A 20,085-nucleotide genomic window follows, 5' to 3' on the forward strand; every position below is an offset into this window, starting at 1 on the left:
AGAGGCAAGGCAGCTAGTCATCACCACCCACCGCCAACTCTTGGGCTACTCTTTTATCAACGAATAGTGGGATTGACCGTCACATTATAACGCCCCCACGGCTGGGAGATGAAGTTTTGTACTGCTAATTTCGGTTTGTGTTATGGTGAACGCTCATGCAGAAGCTGTAAAGCGAAACGTTAAGTTTATACTTAATTAGAACAACATTTTGGTGTTATAAGACCATCTTTGAATGCTGGTCAAAACCATGCTCATATTAAAATAACTTATTTAAAAAAAAGTGTTTTTCTCACATTTCACAACATTTGTCTTTCGGCTAAATTTACTATTGTTCTTATTCCCCAACAAGTGTAAAAGTGATTACTCTTGTGAAAGCTTGTAAAACCTATAATCATATATTCAAAGAACAATTAACAAACATATATGATTTTAAAAAAATTAGAACTTAATTCGAAACTTAAAAAACAATTTGCAAATCAATAATATAAAACATGTTTCAATGCACAACAGTATTTTTAATTATCGCCTTTGTTATTCGAGACTGTGCTTTCCTAGATTTGATGTCATGTTTTGTACATTCAAGTTAATCCTTTTGCAGAAGTAATTTAAGTTAATTAACCTTTAAGTACAAAATGCATGTTTACTACATGTTACAAGGTATTCAGTTACAAATTATTGTGTTTTGCTCGTTTATTATTATTATTCAGAATCTGACACTATTCTCTCATTTTATATAATGAATTCAATATTATTATTATTATCACGCATGTATCCAAATATTGAGAGTAAGACCTCAAAGTCTAACTGAAAATTATTTTACCAGAATACTTATTAATTGAAAATATAATATTACGCATTTCCTCACTCTGCGACTATATTTCCATCGGCAGATGGCAGAATTAGGAACCTCCGATTGTAAGTAATGTCTGCGACGCAAATGTTTCGAATGTGTATGCAATGTTGAGGCAAAAATGTTTTTTAAAAGTTTAGTAAAAAATAAAAATGGTACGCTTACGCATCTGGTTTGATGAAGTAAATCGTATCAAGTCTTAATAAATGTTAATTTACTGAATCTGTAGTTTTACCATTAATCTTTATTTTTATAACATAGATGTAGCCTTATCTTAGAAAGTCGGATACTGTTCGTGTTTCAACAGTTTCAAGTGATTGAAACTAAAAGAAATTTTGAAACTTGTTGCCTAACTCGTGCAATATTGACTATTGAATTAGGCTTAGAGCTAACGATAAAACTGCTGACGATATTACTGTTATTAGTATTAGTTACTGCAAGAAATACCCTCTGGTCCTTATAAGTTATTGCATTGAAGTTAGAATGAAAACCAAGTAATGGAAAAAGTGGTTGTAGGAATCAATATGGCATCGCAGGAGGTATGTTGAAAACACTTAATTTTTGATTAACTTTTATTTCTGTTGTGATCCTGGTTCAATATATAATTTGGATATTTATTTAACTACTGCTATAAAGATATTACTTTGGTTTGATATTTATTAGTAACAGATTAATTCAATGCAACTGTGTGAAAAATGTTATGTTGTTGAAGCAATAACTATTAAATGTCACTATGTTTGTGGAACTTAAGCACATTTTACCGTTTGAAACGGTGTGTGTGTGTGTTTTCTTATAGCAAAGCCATAACGGGCTGTCTGCTGAGTCCACTGAGGGGAATCAAACCCTGATTTTAGCATTGTAAATCTGTAGACTTACTGCTGTACTAGTGGGGGACTAGAAACTGTGAACAAGTAATTCATGAAATGAATTTTCTAGATCACCTGTAATTAGAAACATTCTATTCATTAGGAAGTAAAATAAATACACACATGATATCTAGTTGACAAATGTCAGTACCACCAATTGGTTTAGTGTTATTATCTTCCTAGATAGCTTGACCAGTATTTGAAAAAAAAAAAAAAAACTAAAACCCAATTCATTCATAAACTTTGTCAAAACAGTATTCCATCCAAAATAGTTGTAGTTATCACTATTGGTGCAAATTATGTTTTGAGTCAAGTGTTTCACAAGTCGTATTCAAATAAAAAAGAATATATATATATATTGATATTCAAAATGCATAACTTTAAATTGTAGACTTTATTTCTCATGACACTTGATTCTTTACTTTTAGGCCCAGCATGTTCAAGTGGTTAGGGTGCTCTACTTGTAATATGAGGGTTGCAGGTTTGAATCCATGTCACACCAAACATGCTCACCCTTTCAGCTGTGGGGTCAATATAATGTCATGGTCTGTCCCATTATTGGTTGGTAAAAGAGTAGCGCAAGAGTTGGTGGTGGGTGGTAATGACTAGCTGCCTTCTCTGTTGTCTTATGCTACTAGGAACAGCTAGCACAGATAGCTCTTGTGTGGCTTTGCATGAAATTCAAAACAAATCAAACAAACAAATTCTTTATTTTTAAATTATTAGATTCAATACTAATATATACGATAATTTCCCAAAATCAGTATGATCAAATTTTTAACTATTTTGAAGTCAAATTCTTTGTGGTATTTGGTTATTTTAAATTGAGGAAGAAAGTGTTTTTATAATTGTAGTCCATCTTGTTGACAACTTAATCCTTCAATTATTGTGTATCTCTATTAATTTAAAAAAATAACAGTAAATGATATTCAGTTATATTTATTTAATAAACCTTTTTATGCAAACTTTGTATCACTAAAATGTATGAAATTTTCATGAATTGAGTAATCATAGTTAATGTGTATTTTCACACCATGGAAGTAGAAAACTTGCATGGTGAAATAAGTAAACATGTACTTACATTTTGAACAGTTGCTTATGTTAGTGCATCATGCTATTGCAATAATTCGTTAGTAATAGGCTGATAATTAGATTGCAAGTCTTCAGTGTTGGGACATTTGTACATGCCATACAGTCTAAAGAATCAATTGAAGTTTACTACAAGACAGTTTTTCTTCTACATAATAATGTATATTATGCCATCTCATGACATTGGCCACTTGCATATTTTAATAATGAATATTTTCATATTAGTCATCATGTAATTACATAATATCTATTTTTTCAGCACTATAACAATATATTCAGTTATAAATGTCTTTCTCTCTGGTATTATTCTATTATCTCTTGTAAAATGAATTCAATCTGTTTAGGTAAGAGTAATATTCCGATACTTGGAGGTTGTACCACTTATTTCAGAATCAAGTTTGTGAAACTGTTGAGTACTAAATTTCAAACAGTCTTGTTTATTAATATTATGAGGCTTAAGATATATATATCTTTCTTGTTAAACTACTTATGGAAGTGTATGTTACTTGTTAGCCTAACTTTTGTTTTTCTTTGCATTTATTACTGTGATAACACTTGGCACATACATACTGAAGTATACCCTGGGTCTTCTTTGTCAAAAGTTTGAGTATTCTATATTGATTTATAATTAATAAAAATAATTTGTAATTTAAAATTAGATTCATAACCATTTTCAATGAAAAATTAAAATATTTTTATTTCAGTTGTTTTTATTTATTTTGTAATGTTTAATGAACTTCCAACACTTTGCTGTTGTAGACAGTTTTTCAAACTATATATATGGCCCGGCATAGCCAGGTGGTTGAGGCACTCGATCTGTAATCTGAAGGTCGTGATTTCAAAACCCTATCACACCAAGCATGCTTGCCCTTTCAGCTGTGGGGGCATTATAATGTGATGGTCAATCCCACTATTTGTTGGTAAAAGAGTTGGGAGTGGATGGTGATGACTAGCTGCCATCCCTGTTGTCTTACACTGCTAAATTAGGGATGGATAGCACAGATAGCCCTTGTGTAGCTTTGCAAAAAATTCAGAAACAAACAAACAAACTACATATAAGTTTTAACAGGTATTTTTGACAGTCCTAACAAGAGAATACAGCTGAGTAATAAGCTACGTGATTAGTTAAATTCATTAATTGACAACTCATGAGGCAAACTAAATAATTGCATTAAACTGATTATTCTCACATCAGACTTAGGTCGTTAGTATAATGAAACAGTAATAATTGAAAACATTAATTTTTATCAGTTGATTGTTTTTGCAACATTACTTAATTGAAATATGATTTTATTAGTCAGTTATTTTGCATATTAGTAATAAATGTGAATGATATTCGTAGGTGATCAACTGTATTGAATTGCTCACCTATGTATATTATATATATACATGTGTGGGGTTGTTGTTTGAGGCATTACAAACACTATTTACACTTTGATTGTTTTTTTAAAATTTTATTTACTGTCTTTCCATTCTTCATTTGTAAGTTTCATAATATCAATGAAAAATGTATTTTATTTGTAGACCATATATGTATATAACATTTACCAGAATATAATCCTTAGATTTCTAAAGAGAAAAGGAAGATTGTTTTAAGTTACATAATGTACAGTGCATCATAAACCTCTGTAAAGTCTATAATTTTAACAACAATCCCCCATCAAATTTCCAGACATAAATGTCTTTTGGATTTTTGCTACAGCTTGTAAAGTAAACTGGTGGAAGTAGTTTAAATTATTTTTCACAGCCATTATTGTTTATTGTAGAAATAAATGTATTTCTAAACTTTACTACATCTGTTAAAGTAGAACAAACTGAATGATATTATTTGTATGTTCAAAGACTGTAACTGATTCTGAAAATGTTCAACTAAAACTGGCAAAATATTGTTTCAGGCTTGCAAAATTTTGTATTGTTGTGTACATAGCTTCTGAGTTCAATGTCTAAATCAAACCATCAGTTAAATTCATGTTGGTCTAAATGTGTAGCAGTTTTTGACAGTAATATGTAAATGTGAAAATGTTAAGGGTCAGTTTTTTAGTTTCTTACCTTTTAAATGATTTCAAAAATTTTATGTGGAATAATCTATGTAATTATCAGTGACAAAATGGTTAAAATGATTGGCATGCTATGATGCACATGTCCCAAGATTGATTTTTAGGTATTTCTAAGAAGTCACAGTATATTAGCTATTTTACATTAAAAGTAACTAAATAAATTTTGTAAGTAATAGATTCATGCAACTATGAAAACAAGCAAAGTTTAATTCAAAATAGAAAGAATTGTAATGATAAAGAATATTTTGTTTTTTATCATTGAAGTTGCATCTTTTTAGTTAAAAGGGCTAAAACTGAACTTTTCTTCTTCCTATATAATTCGTCTAACATCACTGTGTGTAATTTTGCAGTGATGATGTCAGTTATTTTGGAGTAGCTATATAGGGGGTTCTGCAAACATTACCTTGCATTTATTTTGCTGTCACCTTTTTTAGGTTTTGTTTAGTGTGAAAATCATCTGCTGGTGATTGAACTGTGAATAAATCATGTTAAGTCTGAAGCATTAAATTGAAGATCTAGTTTCATGTTACTGGTTTAGTGACAGACAAACATTCAGTTCGAATAAAAAGTGTGCAATTATATTACTGGTAAGGTTGACTTGTTGATGTTCCACATTTCTTGTGATGGAGGAGGCTTGCATAATAATGGGAAATATGGACTTATCCAAATTTCTGGTTTAGAACCATATAAGTGAGACTTTCATGTAATTTTCATATTTTAAAGATGTCAGGTAAAAAGCTGTAGAGTGCTGTAATTGTAAGTAACTGTCTATGTTGTTTTCATTGTCACTTGGTATAAGCGACTTACACCTGAGTATTAAGACAAATGTAAAACCATATATATTACAGAATAGTTTACTGTAATTTAGTAAGATGTACAGTGTTGACAAGATAAATGTTCTGGTGAGTAAGTTATTCAAGTGAACAGAAAACTTTATACTCTTATAAGCTTGTGCAACTGAATCCTGGTTGGTTATTTGTAAAATATAACAGGTTTTCAATATTGGTATAATTGTTTGATAATTATGATTTAAAAAAAACTATATTTATAAAATAGGAAGTTGATGATGAAAGTTAATTTTTTTTTTTAAATGTTTCAGTTGTACAAGTTGTAGCTTGTTGTAAACTGTAAGTTGGACTATTATGAAACTAAAGTTTGGATAATTTACTAAACTGAATTGCCTTGTTCTTTATTTCTCATTGATAACTTGGAATTATCATTTGTGATGCTGATATAAATTCAGTGTTGCTATGTTATCAAGGACTAGTTTAGTAATTTTGATGGTTGGGATAAAAACATACATTTAGTAAGAAACAACTGATATATAGTACTTTATTGTGTTTGGCAACTCACTTTCTGAGTTTCTCTTTTTGTTTTTTTGTACTTCTGAGTTGATTTAGGTGTTCAGAGTGAAGTATGTGCCATAAGCCAAAGTCTTGAAACATTTGGCCATTTTCTTTCAATAATGCTTCAAGTTTAGCTAGTTAGTCACATTAGAAAATATTTTATTAATGAAATTTTAAGTAAGTTCATCTCCAATTAATTTAATTTTAACAATGCTGTTTCATGCTGATTTCACCCAGTCTTAGAATCATAATTCTACAAAGAATATGTATATGTTTTTATTATTATTATTATTATTTTAATTATTCTGTTATTACTGTAAATGCTGCCCTGTTGAACAGTAATAAAATTGTAATTGACATGTAAAGAAGAATGGTGAATTTTGTATATAGTGAAACAAAATTTCAAAACTATCCTAAAGGAAATCCTGTTACAGGAACTATCACATGTACTTGTATCTATTTGTAGGCGTGAAATGTGGCTTAGCAAAAACAATAACTTGCACCTAATTATTGAAAGGCACAAGCTGTAATTTATGGTAGCAAATACATGGAGTGTATTATTAAAGTTTTTATTGTTATTGGTACAAGTCTTGAAGAGTTGGATGCTGATGCTATACTGAACAATTTCAGTAGTCATATGTATGGTGATAAATTATCAGTACAGAATTTCCTAAGAAAGTGATCATGATTCATCATAGATTCAATTAATTGAATATGTGTAAAATGTGCCCTGTTTACATTTTTTTTGATACTAATGCAAAAGTACCACATTTATTTATTGATTTATCATGTTTTTAAAATCTGTTTCAAATATCTTTGAATATTACAAGAACAGAATGTGCAAAAATATATCCTAACATTGTAGAATTGTTAGGTGAAATGCCTGGCTTTTTTTTTTTTTTTTTTTTTTCAAATATGAGTATTCTATTATAGTATTTATTTGATTATTGAAAATGTTTACAGATTGAAGATTTTCTCATGCAACTGAGTCTAGCTTGTATGGCATAAATCACATTTGCTGTAACATTTTAGACAGGTAAAGGAAAACCTGACCTGAAACAAGATAGAAAGACCTTTTAAAACAGCTTTTGATTGTACCATGTGTATATCATCCTGGGCTCTGTTCTTTGCCAACTTTCAGTCTGTGAATTTTCTGTGTTTGTGAATCATTTAAATCCATTTTAAGGTTTTTTAAAGACAAATTTATAGGAAGAACTTGACAAACTAAATGTTTTCATTTATTTATAGATAGACAAATGAATGCATTTATAAAAGACTTTCAAATATGTTATCTGTAAATATAAAAAAATAAGATGTATTGTTTCTAATACTAAAGGTTTCTGTTTATTGTTAAAAATTGGTGACAATAATTTAGTAAAATATAAACATTGTGTATTTTGAGTATTATTTATCTTAACTACTAAGGAAGATATTTAATGTTAGAAGGTGTTTTATGAGAAACAAACATTTTCAGTTCTTTCATAAGAAAATGGAACCATCCAAAGGTAATGTAATTTTACTGTTGTACGAGAACACCAGAATTGGCAGTTGTTGTGAGATAAATAAGTTCTGAGATACTTAACTTTACAAATTTATTTCTCTCTCATTTGAAAATACAATAACATACATTATATCGTAACATACATTTTAAGGACAACAAGAGACCTCTTGCTCCATCTAGTCTGTCCAATCCACTAAACTATTAAAAATAATAGAATGTTTGAAATGAAATCCATCTGCAAGTGTTTTAAATTTTATGTTATTCAGTGCTCAAATAATCAATTTTTTGACCTAATTATTCATGGATGATTTATAAGATTTTCAGTTTTCAAACAGTAAAAATATTTATTAAAAATAGTAGTCTGTATAAAACTTGTTCCCACATTAATGGTTATATTTGTGTTACTATTGTTGTGTCCTGTTTAATGTAATAGAGAAGCAATGTTTTATACACAGATATTTTGTAAAACACAAAATGTATTTCTAGTTTATAGTGTAATTAAATATGCATTCATTATAATTTTATACACAGGAAAACAGTAAATTAAAAGATTTGAAATCAGACTTGCATCAGTATAATTTAATGAATACAAATTCTGTTTAAGAACAGCACTGGAGTGTTTATAAGAACATAAAACTTTTTAAAACATTTTTGTATATAAAAGTTTGTATGTAATAAAGTACAGTAGTTTTTAAGCTATAATTTATAGATTCCCCTTTTTATTATGCATTTTGAAACATTTAGTGTAAGACAAATACCAGTTTAGGCTTATCCATGAGTACATTTACTTATAAGTAGATATCCTCTGTTAGACTAATTGAAAACTAAATTTTTCAACAAAGTTTTCACTCTTTTCCCATCTCAGACATGACAAGTCTAACATTGAAAACTACCGAATAATAGATTCAGCAACAAATAAATAGATATTAAGGAATAAGGAAAAGTTCCTAATTCAAAACATAAAACCAAAGCTGAACAACCAATAAACTAACAACAACAGCTGAAACTGAAATAAACTTATCATGGTCAAAGAGTGAAAACTTCATCAAATAATTTTTTTTTCCAAATTTACAAATGCTTATGAAGTGTGTACTTTTAAGTAACCATTAAAAGTTTTAAAAATAGCATTTTGAATAATGTTCGTTTGATTTAAATTATGCTAATATATGGAACAACAAATCGTAGAAATACTGTGTACACTTTTGAAAAGATTCAAACTTTAGCTTTTCTTTTACCATTTTGTTTTACTCAAAATGTTTCAAGGATAGTCTGGAATTTACATATTGTAGAATGCAAATGTAATGAAATGATTGACATAATCTTAGAAACATGCAATTCATTCTAAAGAAAACTGGCATGCATGAATCAGTGAATTTAGGGAAATCAAATCATCATCTTCACGTACATTTGACTGATTTTCTATGAGATAGAGAGAAGGAAGTCATAATCATCATCTTGACATACATTTGACTGATTTTCTGTGAGGTAGAGAGAAAGAAATCATAATCTGGCTCACTGCTTCTCCATGAAGTAAAGAGATGTTTATAAAAAAAATGTCATGAAAAGAAGGAAACAGGTATGCCAGTATACTAATCTAATTGTTAATGCATTGCAAGAGAAAGGAAACATAAAACTGGCATTCTAATGATAATGTAGCATTGGATGTTTTTTGTTGGATTTTTGCAATTGTATATTGAATTTCTAAGAACTTGGTTTTAGTAAATCATTATCAGGAAAAGGATATATAATAAATAACACTGCACAACAAACTTTTTGCTTCTTGAATACTGTTGGGTGTTCCTTATAGATTTTTGGCTGCTGGTCGTGAAAATCACATCCAAATTTGCCCATCACATACCGTTTCATCAAAATCTTCAGTTTTGCTACAATGGAAAAACGATATCAGGGCAACTGGTATCCGTCAATGCTTGCTGACTACTGTTGAACACTGCAACGTGATGCACCGGACATTCAATACAAACGAACATCAAGAGCAAAACACTTTTAATTATGTTGAACTTAATATCGTATTAGAAACATAAATGCAGTTAAATACATTATTGCCAGTATACAGTTAACTGTCTATTTTTCAGAGTTCCTACGTGATGAAGCAAAACCAAAACTATTTGTGCATACCCTGCAGGTACCTGTCACAATCAGCAAAAACTTTTCAAAAAAAATTGTTGTGCAGTGTTAGCAGTCTAGTGAGAGTTGAATTTGGGATTGGCTTATTGCATGTTCACAAATACTTGTTGATTATTCAAGAACTTTACCATGTTTTTTTAGTAATTCAATTATGAATAGCTTTTTTTTTTTTAAATAGACGTTGCTTTTTAATCCTCAAGTCATTGAATTGTTTTTGTGTGATTTGTTGCTGGGGGTTCTCATTGCATCATATTAAGTAGTAGAATGTTTTTTCCTATTACAACTCTAGGAATAAAATACTGACCAAACAAACTGAGGAAAGTTCTAATTTTCTGTATAATATACACAGGAGACTGTATATTACACACAGTTTTAACTAGTTTTTAAAATGTTGTTGTGTGTCCCACAAACACTTTGGTGCATCATGTATTTAAAAAAATCATCAGAGTCCATATGAATTTCATCAGCAAATCTAGAGTTAGAGAAAGTGCTAAAAGAAAGTTTGCTGTATCAATACACTTTATCTTCCATGGCTTGGTGGTTAGGATACTTGACTTGTAATATGTGGGTTTGAATTCAGTCCCTTTAGTTCATTTACCACCATAATGTCATTTTTAGTTATTAGTTAGTTTGTTTTAGAGACTGTTTATGAATTGTATATCTTTAGAGGAAATTTTGTTTGTAAAATAGTTCTGACATAATTTTTAAATTACAATTCAAATAGTGTTGTGAAGTTCTAATATTATAATATTTAATTTTAACTTCAAGAATTCCACAGTATTAAAATTAATGGATATGCGGAATACTCATACTTGACTAGTATACCCTGCATAAAGGTAATATTGTATATTTGCATGTTAAAATTAATTGACAGAATATTCATACATAAGTGTAAACGTAACCTGTGTGTTTCTGTATGTAGTGAGGTACCATCTCCAATGATTCTAGGTGTTTGCATATTTTACCCAGTTTTGTAGGTGTAAATTTAGATTTATAAAAATCACTAGTGAAATCTTTATTATAATTTTCATAAGGTATACAAATATAAGTGTTATTTCTTTCTCTCTCTCTTTATTTTTTGTCTTTTCATGGTAACCATGGAACTTAGTGAAACTAGATCACTATATGGTCAGTTTGTTCACGTTGGGATAAGTGTGCCATCTTATAAAGTACACAAAGTATATGTTGAATGCTATCTTGATCAGGCTAGATTAGCAGCTGTGTAGAGGCTTTCTTTGTTATCTTTGTACAAGTCTGATCAGAAATCCTTTATGTGAGTTTTAGAAATAGAACTTAGAAGAAGATACATATGTATATAGTGTTAAGTTTTTTTTTCAAACTGAAATGTGGTTTCTCTCCAGCATAAAGACACCCTACTGAGAACTCTTTGAACTGAAAACAGGTTCTGTTGATTAAATGTGTTACTTTTAATGAATTGGATTTGAATTAGTTTACACAGTATCATATGTTTGCAGTTGGAGTTGCAGTACTTCTGATTTGTTTTATATATTTACCTTCTAGTAATATGTCACCTGTTTTTAGAACTATGCAACTTGCAAGATTGTAGGTCTGAATAGTGGCAGTGAAAAAAACCAAATATTTTATGTATATATATACATGTGTGTGTGTGTTGTACAACCCTTAAAAGCTGAAACAGCAGTAAACTTTTACATAAGTTGTGAAAAAATTACAATTACTCTTATAATAGACTATTATATTTTGTAAATTAGAATAATTCATGCCAACATGTTTATGAAAAACATTGCATACAGTTTGAGGACTCATGAGAAATTCATACATCCAGATATGTGATTCAAGTTATTTAATTCAAGTGACTACAGATTTTTTTTTTTTGTATAAATGTTTATTTATATATATTTTTGTTGGAGATTTTTACTCTTATCATTTAGCATCTGTTTTAAAATTGTATTTAAGGTTATGGTTTTACAATAACATGGATTTGCCATTTTAAAGACATTCTTAGTTCACAGTCTAGTTGTATAATTCGCATGTGTGTACCCCCCGCTAGTACAGCGGCAAGTCTTAGGATTTACAACGCTAAAATCAGAGGTTCGATCCTCCTCGCTGGACTCAGCATATAGCCTGATGTGGCTTTGCTATAAGAAAAACATGCACACGTGTGTGTGTGTGATGTATAATATGTAGTAACAAGACAAATATTTGTGTGTGATTTCTCCAAAAGGGAACCAAAGGTTGCCTGGAGAAGTGACCTATTTTAACTATTCGCACTACTATGCTGTATTGTCAGTCAGTCAGTAGACACAAAATGATGTCATATAGGGACGCTTAACATTGTAGTTTGTAGTGTCAATAAAAGATACATATGCAATAAATCACAGAAATAATCGTGCACTGTTGGATATAACACAGTATGATGTTTGAACTTCAAAGCAAGAAATAAAAATATTTTTCACTTTTAATTTTGTTTTTATTTACTTTTGAAACAGAATACCTTCAGTGACCCTGTACGTGTGTGTATAAATTCTAATCTCGTTAAGTTACTACCTCTGCTGATGACTCACTCCACAGCACAATGTAAACCTGACCAATATAGCTGCACTTTTTAAACATGAAGCTTCGCGTGAAGTAAGTTGTGGGCTAATAAGAAAATACATTTCATAAAATTCCTTCAGTTATTTTTCCTACCAATAGAATCAGATTCTCATCGTTTGCCGTATGTCTTTTTATTTGAGTGGGAAAAAATTAGGGGGGGGTATCAAAAATCATTCAACCGGTAGTCAATTCATCTATAATGCACGTGCAGTGAATGCCACTGATGAAGGAGAATAAGCAGGTAAATCGTTTACAACATGTACATAAATACTGAGGACCTCTGCAGCACCGTTTAGATAATCCTTATATTGATTGTAAAATATTCGGAATGAATGAGGAAAAAAAACACGTCCACAGACAAACAGAAGTAACAGCTAGTGAGACAGTTAATCACCAGACGAAACAGAAGTTAGAGATGGAAAAAGCTATGAAACTTTACAATCACTACTTGGTTTAATAGACTGATGTTCGTATTTTAAAATAACCACTAAAATTTAAGAGCAAGACAAAAGTTTTCGTTACAGAAATCTGTGTGTGACTTCAAAATTCATTGTTTTTTGTTGTTTTTTTTTTACATTTATGAAATGCAAAAAACAACATTTTTGTAAGATAATTATAGAATTTTGAAAATATCAGTTTCTATCGTTAGAAATAGATTTGGTGTAATTAATAAGTTTCCTTCTGTTTGGACAAGTTTTAAAATTTATGCAAGTTTTTTTTTGGTTTATTGCAAATGGCATTTAAATGTAAAACTTATATACTATAAAACAGAACATAAACGTAAAACTCTCGTACAGCGTTAGTAAGATGTTCTGATTCTTTATTTAAAGGTTCTTAAGTTATATTATAAGGTTTCCAAACGCTACTAAGTGCATTTGCAATGTACTGGTGTGAGTTAGGGTAGATCTTTTACCGTGACTAGTTGCTTATAAAGTAGTACATCGTCTCTCCACCTGACTAGACCACATCTACTTCGCAAGGTAAGTGACGTACACGTCTTTGGCGCGCGCAAACACATTTTTATGACGCTTCTTGTGTGTTGGTGATGTTAAGATTGTAACTGTGTATGGGAGAACCTTTATGAACAACAGTATTAACATGTGGCATCACTGGAGTACCGGAGTATTCCGGTTCATTGTTTCCTTTCATTGTTAATTTGTTTTATAAAGTGTTCTGTTCAGTTAGAGAGTTTTGTTATACTGCAGTGAGAAAATGCTGTCCTGAGAATGTGAAGTTAGTAACACAGGTTATTTCAGGTACTTCTGAATTATGTGGCTCTGCCGTAGGTGCTGCATGTATAAAGCTCGTGACACGCCTGCTTAAGAACATTTACGTTTAAACTTACTCCTACGAATGATTGTGAAAGCTATTTGGTTGACATTTTGTGATGCTTTCCGATTATTCTCTCGAGTACCATTATAAAAAAAAACAACAACTCAGTTTTATGAGAGAAACAAAACAAAAAACACTACGATAAGCGAGCCAATATGTTCACTTTGTTACCGTAATAAGTTCAAATTGATACACAAATTACCTATTAGTCTAAGAATCCTCGAACTTGGACAATCACCAGCGAATAAACTCGACGGTCGTTGACCGCCATTGTTGTGGCCTTGACCCGTGGAAAACTATCTCTGGACTGCTGCCCTGTTCTTCATTATCGAAATTGTTACGTGGGTAGAACCGTGAGGTAAAACACTACTCCCAGTTTTTACAGGGGCGATTGGAGGTTGGTTTGTTGTCTGTATCGGCGGACATTGAACGGGATATTATACTTTGATGTAGAAATTCAACCCTTCTGTTTCTTTTAATGTCGTTATCGCGTTCATTGATTGGTGGGTATAATGATTAATTCTAACCTATTTCGTGTAGATTACTAAACATTTGAAGAGGAAAAAATAGCAGAATTTTTGTTTTAAGAGTTGGACGAAATGATGTAGTATTATCGGACTGTTTTTGAAGAAGAAAACGGTTACTTTTATATCTAATGAAATCGCATTAAAATTTTATTATACGCTGAAGTACTGGTGAACTTTTGAAATTGAATTTGATCAAAAAAGTTGGACACTAATTATTGAATATACGTTTTAAATTAAACTTCTGTCCAGTTGTTTCGCATCAGCGGCTCCAGATATGGTAATACTAGTCGACTGTTTCCGACAGCGACATGTAACCGAACATCGATGCTCAGGCGATGACTTGACACGTGCCTACTGGTATTCAGCCATGTCTTCAGTTGTAAGTGTCATTTTATTTGTTTACTCGGGTGTGTGTGTGTGTTGCGTATTTTTACATTGTTTAGCAAATGGTTGCGCTGTTGAAAAGTTTGTTATTGAAGCTTTATTTAAAGTGAATTTAGGCATTAAATATTTTTGAAGCGTGACTTTTCTGTGGACCTCTCCTTCCATTTTCTTGATTTTGAGACGATGTTTTGGACTTCGTGTTGACGAAGGAACTCGAAACATTGTCCACAAAACACTCAGTCCTTATACTGAACTCAGTGTTCGATAATCAATTTTAGATAAATTAATATAAGACTGTGAACCTCCCAGCTCAAGGCTCAGGTTTAAAACACTCAAAACTTAGTTTCAATATTCGTGGTGGGCACAGAACGAATAGCCCATTGTGCAGCTTTGTGTTTAACAACTATAAACAGGCTGTAGCAGAAGATTAAATGATAATTGTTAATTTTTTCACCAGAGGTAAACTTGAAAAAATAATTTGTGACGTTAATCCGCTATATAATATCGAATAATGAATGGCATTACGTTATTCAAATAATAAAATAAATCCGGTTACTATACGGTAAAGTCGTTTCACTTAACACCCATAGAATTTAAATATTGGTTTCAGATTGTTCTAACACCTGTACAGCAGCAGTCAGTCAAGGTCGTGCTTTAGGTCAGGTGCAACATTAGCATTGTTACGCTAGTAAAGTATTAGAATAATAGTTTTAATGGAAAATTTGTTCAAAATATAAAATAGCTGTTTAAAATTGCAGTGAACTATTTTTTATGTTCTTACATTAAATATGAGCCCTATGTTTTAACTTATATTTGAAACTGTAGACTTTTAAGCATATTTACTTAGTATTCCAGAAGTTAGATTTTGAGTATGTCGTTTTTTTCTTCTGTTGGTCAGTAAAACAAGTGAAATAAAAGATCTATAATTTCGTTGTTTGACAACTTCAGTAGAGTCTAGATTTTGATGTATAAAACGAGCAGTTTGCACTTTAATTCCAATTTAATGCGTGTCAGTTTAAGTTAAATGTTTCATTATACTATATAAAGAATAAATAATTCTGTTAAAAACTTATTTTGTTAGAGTACTGTACACAATTACAATCACTTATTTTTAGTAAATCACAGAGCCGCTGTTTATTTCTAATTTTTAATAGTGTAGGACTATATTATTCTAACAGATTGAGATGTAACATATATATGCAGTTCTCCAAATCTGTTCACGGTGCAGGAATCTGTAGCACGTCGTCTTCCAAATTATGTGTGTAATAACAGTCTATTGTTCGTTGCTAAATCACGCACCATTACCTGTTTCTCTCACTGTAATTACTTAGCTGTGCTAACGTCAATGTTCTCATTATTTGTTTACAAAGTTTAGTATGTAGAAACGGGAAGTCTTATTTGGCTTAGTTGATTACAAGAGGATAGTATTTTGGTGTAATCACATGTCATTTACTTTCGTGATTTTGTCCTCCCACAATAACCTGCAATACTATAAAACTATAAACACTTGCCATATATCGTTGTCCCATATTGTACCTCATCCTTTCAACGAATAGAAGTAAACATCCAGCGTATATGTGAAACATCTCAAGAACCAGAGACAACAACAACAAAATAGAACGTGAAATGGCCATTCTCGTTTATAAACTGTTACAGTGACTTATTAGACCGAACTATTGGGTTGAGGAATAATTCGTGAGCGTTTTTTCAAGTTAAAAAAATATATTCATAAATGAAACGCTTTCGCAAAATATTTCATGTCATTTGGTAGATAATTTTTTGCTGTAATAGATGGTGTGTTTGATTTTCATATGTCTTTAATTTTTGCTTTCATTTTCAGCTCATTAAATGGAATGTCAAGTGGACAAAATCGAGCGTTTTCGACACCATCTGCTTTTCGAATTTAATTTCTTGCAATTTCGTTTACAACAATGCATACTATATACCTAGGTATTACATGAAATAAAGTATCATAATAAATGTTTTGGGTGTAATGTGTTCATGCATTGAAGTATTGTATGTAATGCTTGAATGAAATTATTTAAAAACGCTCACGAATTATTCCTCAACCTAATACTATCAACAAATAAATGTAATAAATATCCATTGCATTACCGTATGCGTTGGTAACAGGCTATTTTTAATCACTTACAGTAAATATTCAAGTAGTAAAGCAAGACCTCGATACTCCCAACCGTACAGGTGTAGATGCTAACTGTTCATATAGCGAAAATTATCTTAATATCTGTTCTTTCTTCTAATTGTGATACAAATGGCACCTGAGTGGTAGAATTCGTTATGGTAACGCATTGATTCGTGAAATATTCAAACTCATTAAGCTCTTGTAAGCTTCTTAGTTACAATATGTATAAAAATACGAACATGAAGTTTAAGATATTGTCAAAAACATTGTTCAATTCTGAGGAAAATGCACGTTGGATTTTTTTTTCAGAACTACTATGATCTCAATCCGTTATCCTCGTTTTTGTCTTTATAGTCAAATTGTTAATTTTAGGTCTGTTCAAGTATTTACGTTTTTAGTTTGTTTAATTTCTGATTGATATATACCTATTTGATCTGGGGAACTAATAAGGAAATTATTAGTATGCACTGCCAATGAAGCGTATGCCTTTTTCGCATATAGTTGTTATATTCTCAGTTACGCTGATTTCCACGAGGCAGGGTCTACAGAATAACGGGAGGTTCAACAGAAAATCTATAATGGAGCAAATTTTTTAAACTAGGTTAGAGACTTGGCACAGTGTGTAAGAAAATGAAAATTTTTTTATTCAGTTCACAAAAACAATAAAAAAAGAGTGCGTCTACTAGGGAAAGTTCTCTGTAATAGCTCTGAGAAAACTTTTTCTCGTATTATATCTGTTCTAAACTTGGAAAATACGGCATTATATACATAAAATAAGGCCACTCTTCCCAATTCGCGTTCATTCCCTATATAACTGTTGATAATTCTCATCGGAAAATGGAAGTTGTATCCTCTAAGGGGTTGTCTGACCCACTGATAAAAACCATAATGTTTGCTTTCACACAGTATATTTGGCTTTACAGAACTCTTTCTCTCAAGAAGGTGAATAACCAAGAACAACAAGTAACTAAGGTGAAAGAAATTTAGCTACTTTATTATTTCACCAACATTTTATGTTGAATTACAGATATATTTACATATGTGAATATTTTGAAAAATTTGTGTTAAATAAAGAATAGAAAACATTGGTATGCCAGCGTTTCACTTAATAACTGAAACAGGCAAGTTTCAGTGATGTATTTAAAAAGGGAGAAAAATAAATACTCTTCCGCCACTCAGGTTGTGTAATTCCTATCTTTATCACTTGAGTTTCTGACGCACAGCATAAATACAGACATGTTCATTATATATTTACCACTACACCTATAAAAAGCAAAAAAAAAAAAAAAACAGTCTGTAATGTATGTCTTTTCATTTACCGGTTTGTCGAGCGTATCCTTGTATTTAGCGTGCTTGATCCGTAACTTTGAGGCTCATGGTTCGTGGCCCGTTACCGCAGAAACGTGCTTCTCACTTTGGGTTAGTGAGTGCACCATAAAAACAATGCTGAAATCTATTTGGTTGGTTTACAGTTGGCGGCGAGTGCTGTTGACTACCTTCCTTCCCTCTGGGCCCTCGGCTCAAACTGAAGGATGGCCTTAAGTCACCTTTTGTGTATCTTCATGTGAAAGTTCTTAAACCAATTTACCTTGTATCTAAGAAATGACCGATAAAGACAAAACCGTTAAAATGGGTTTTTTTTAATTGTTTAACTTGAAGACATTTTGATGGTCTACTTATTTTGAATATAATTATGACAACGTGAACATTACTGTTCTGTAACACGCTTGTTGATGTCATGAGTGCGTCTTTTAAGTATGTTCTTTTCATATTCAGTGCTTCTGGAACATGAATGTGATAACCATATCTTTCTGTATAGGTTTTACTATTTGATTTGATAGTTTCAAGACTCAACTCTAAGGACTTAACTGTATTGTATATCTTTTTTTTTTCGAAGCTGTTTTGTTGTGGTGATGAACAATGTAAAATGTTTATGAAACACTTTAATTACAGAAACGAACTTTCAAGGCTATGTGTTGTATCTAACAGACCTTTGAGGTCTGCAAACGTACAGAGCTTAACGGAGTGGCGGTGGTACGAATATGAAGTTCTTTCAAAGAAAATTCAACACGTGTTGAAGCCACAAATGTTTCATTTTGTTTTTACAGCGTATAGAAATGAGCAAGTATAATGAAGCATAACTTTCATAAACCTTGCATTAAAGATAGACAGGCATGTATAGAAAGCAAGGGCGAGTTTGGGATATCCAGAATATTATACTTCAGAATACAAATATGTCGTTCTGTTGAAACTTTTAAATGACAGAACTCTCTTAGCGAATCTGGGAGATTGATGTGGGAAGCATAATGCTTACATTATAAAACTTCTACAGAAACATTTAACAAAACTTCGATAACGTTAAAGGTAAGGTAGATGTTTTTTTCGTCCTGATTGAACATCCATCTTTCTTTTTGCTGTGATTTAGTAACTGCGTTATCAGCAGATTCCGTCTGCAGTGTCATACAGTGTGATGTGAAAATCACCCGTCCCCAGTTGGGTCAGCAGAGAGTTTAAGGACTTGCAACGCCGAAGTCCGGAGTTCTGTACCCACAGTAGACAGAGCGCTGATAACTCATTGTGTAGCTTTGTATTAAAGCAAGCGAAAACGTGGCATGAAAGTTACATATTCATTTCTAAAAGCATGTATGTATTTCATTGTCTGTTTTTGTTAATTAAAAATGAACGTTATCATTTTGGAAAAAAAAAAATCCTCTGTTAAAACAAACATTAATTGGCAAAACCACGTTTTATACGTTCAGGAGATAATGTCAAGTACAACGTAAACAGTTTTAGTATAGTTTACACGGTTTCAGTTCATCATCATTGTTTATTATAATATTCAAAATCATTGTATAATAAACTAGACTTTCTTAGAAGTATTCAAACCCTTTCTCTCAAACAACTAACTACAAGCCTACAGATTTACAACGCTAAAATAATGGGTTCGATTTCCCTCGGTAGACACAGCAGATAACTTGGTGTGGTTTTGCTGTGAAACACATGTACACAACTGTAGTGCGTTATCCCCTCTAGGATTAGCAGGCTTGTAGAAATACTTGTCTACCACTGGTACGTTATTATACCATCTTGCAACAGAACAGCGAATACTGGTGAAATATGTGCGCGTTCCGTAATCAATCATGTTATTTTGGTTTTAGTCATTGTTACCGCATTATGGGTGGTCGGACATTTTCTATTATTGGTAAGAATAATACACAATAACTAGTTCACATTCATCAAACGTTTCAAAGTACGTATTTAAACATGCGAG

At 31.3% G+C, this 20,085-nt stretch overlaps 1 protein-coding gene across 4 annotated transcripts in view; it reads left to right on the top strand.

Moving 5' to 3' along the window:
• Positions 1-893: 893 nt before the first annotated feature.
• The window catches only part of LOC143240036 (serine/threonine-protein kinase 26-like), a 73,815-nt gene continuing 54,623 nt past the window's right edge, over positions 894-20,085 (top strand). Inside the window, exon 1 of one of the 4 annotated variants that reach the window (XM_076481814.1) lies at positions 894-1,389. In XM_076481814.1, coding sequence (XP_076337929.1) covers positions 1,348-1,389 — 42 coding nt within the window. In that variant the 5' untranslated portion in view covers positions 894-1,347. Of the gene's footprint in view, positions 1,390-12,627; positions 12,670-14,536; positions 14,667-20,085 lie in introns of those variants that run through there. The other 3 variants (XM_076481815.1, XM_076481818.1, XM_076481813.1) reach the window with 3 other exon arrangements.

Source organism: Tachypleus tridentatus, chromosome 13 (assembly GCF_004210375.1).
Source record: "Tachypleus tridentatus isolate NWPU-2018 chromosome 13, ASM421037v1, whole genome shotgun sequence".
Taxonomy (NCBI): domain Eukaryota; kingdom Metazoa; phylum Arthropoda; class Merostomata; order Xiphosura; family Limulidae; genus Tachypleus; species Tachypleus tridentatus.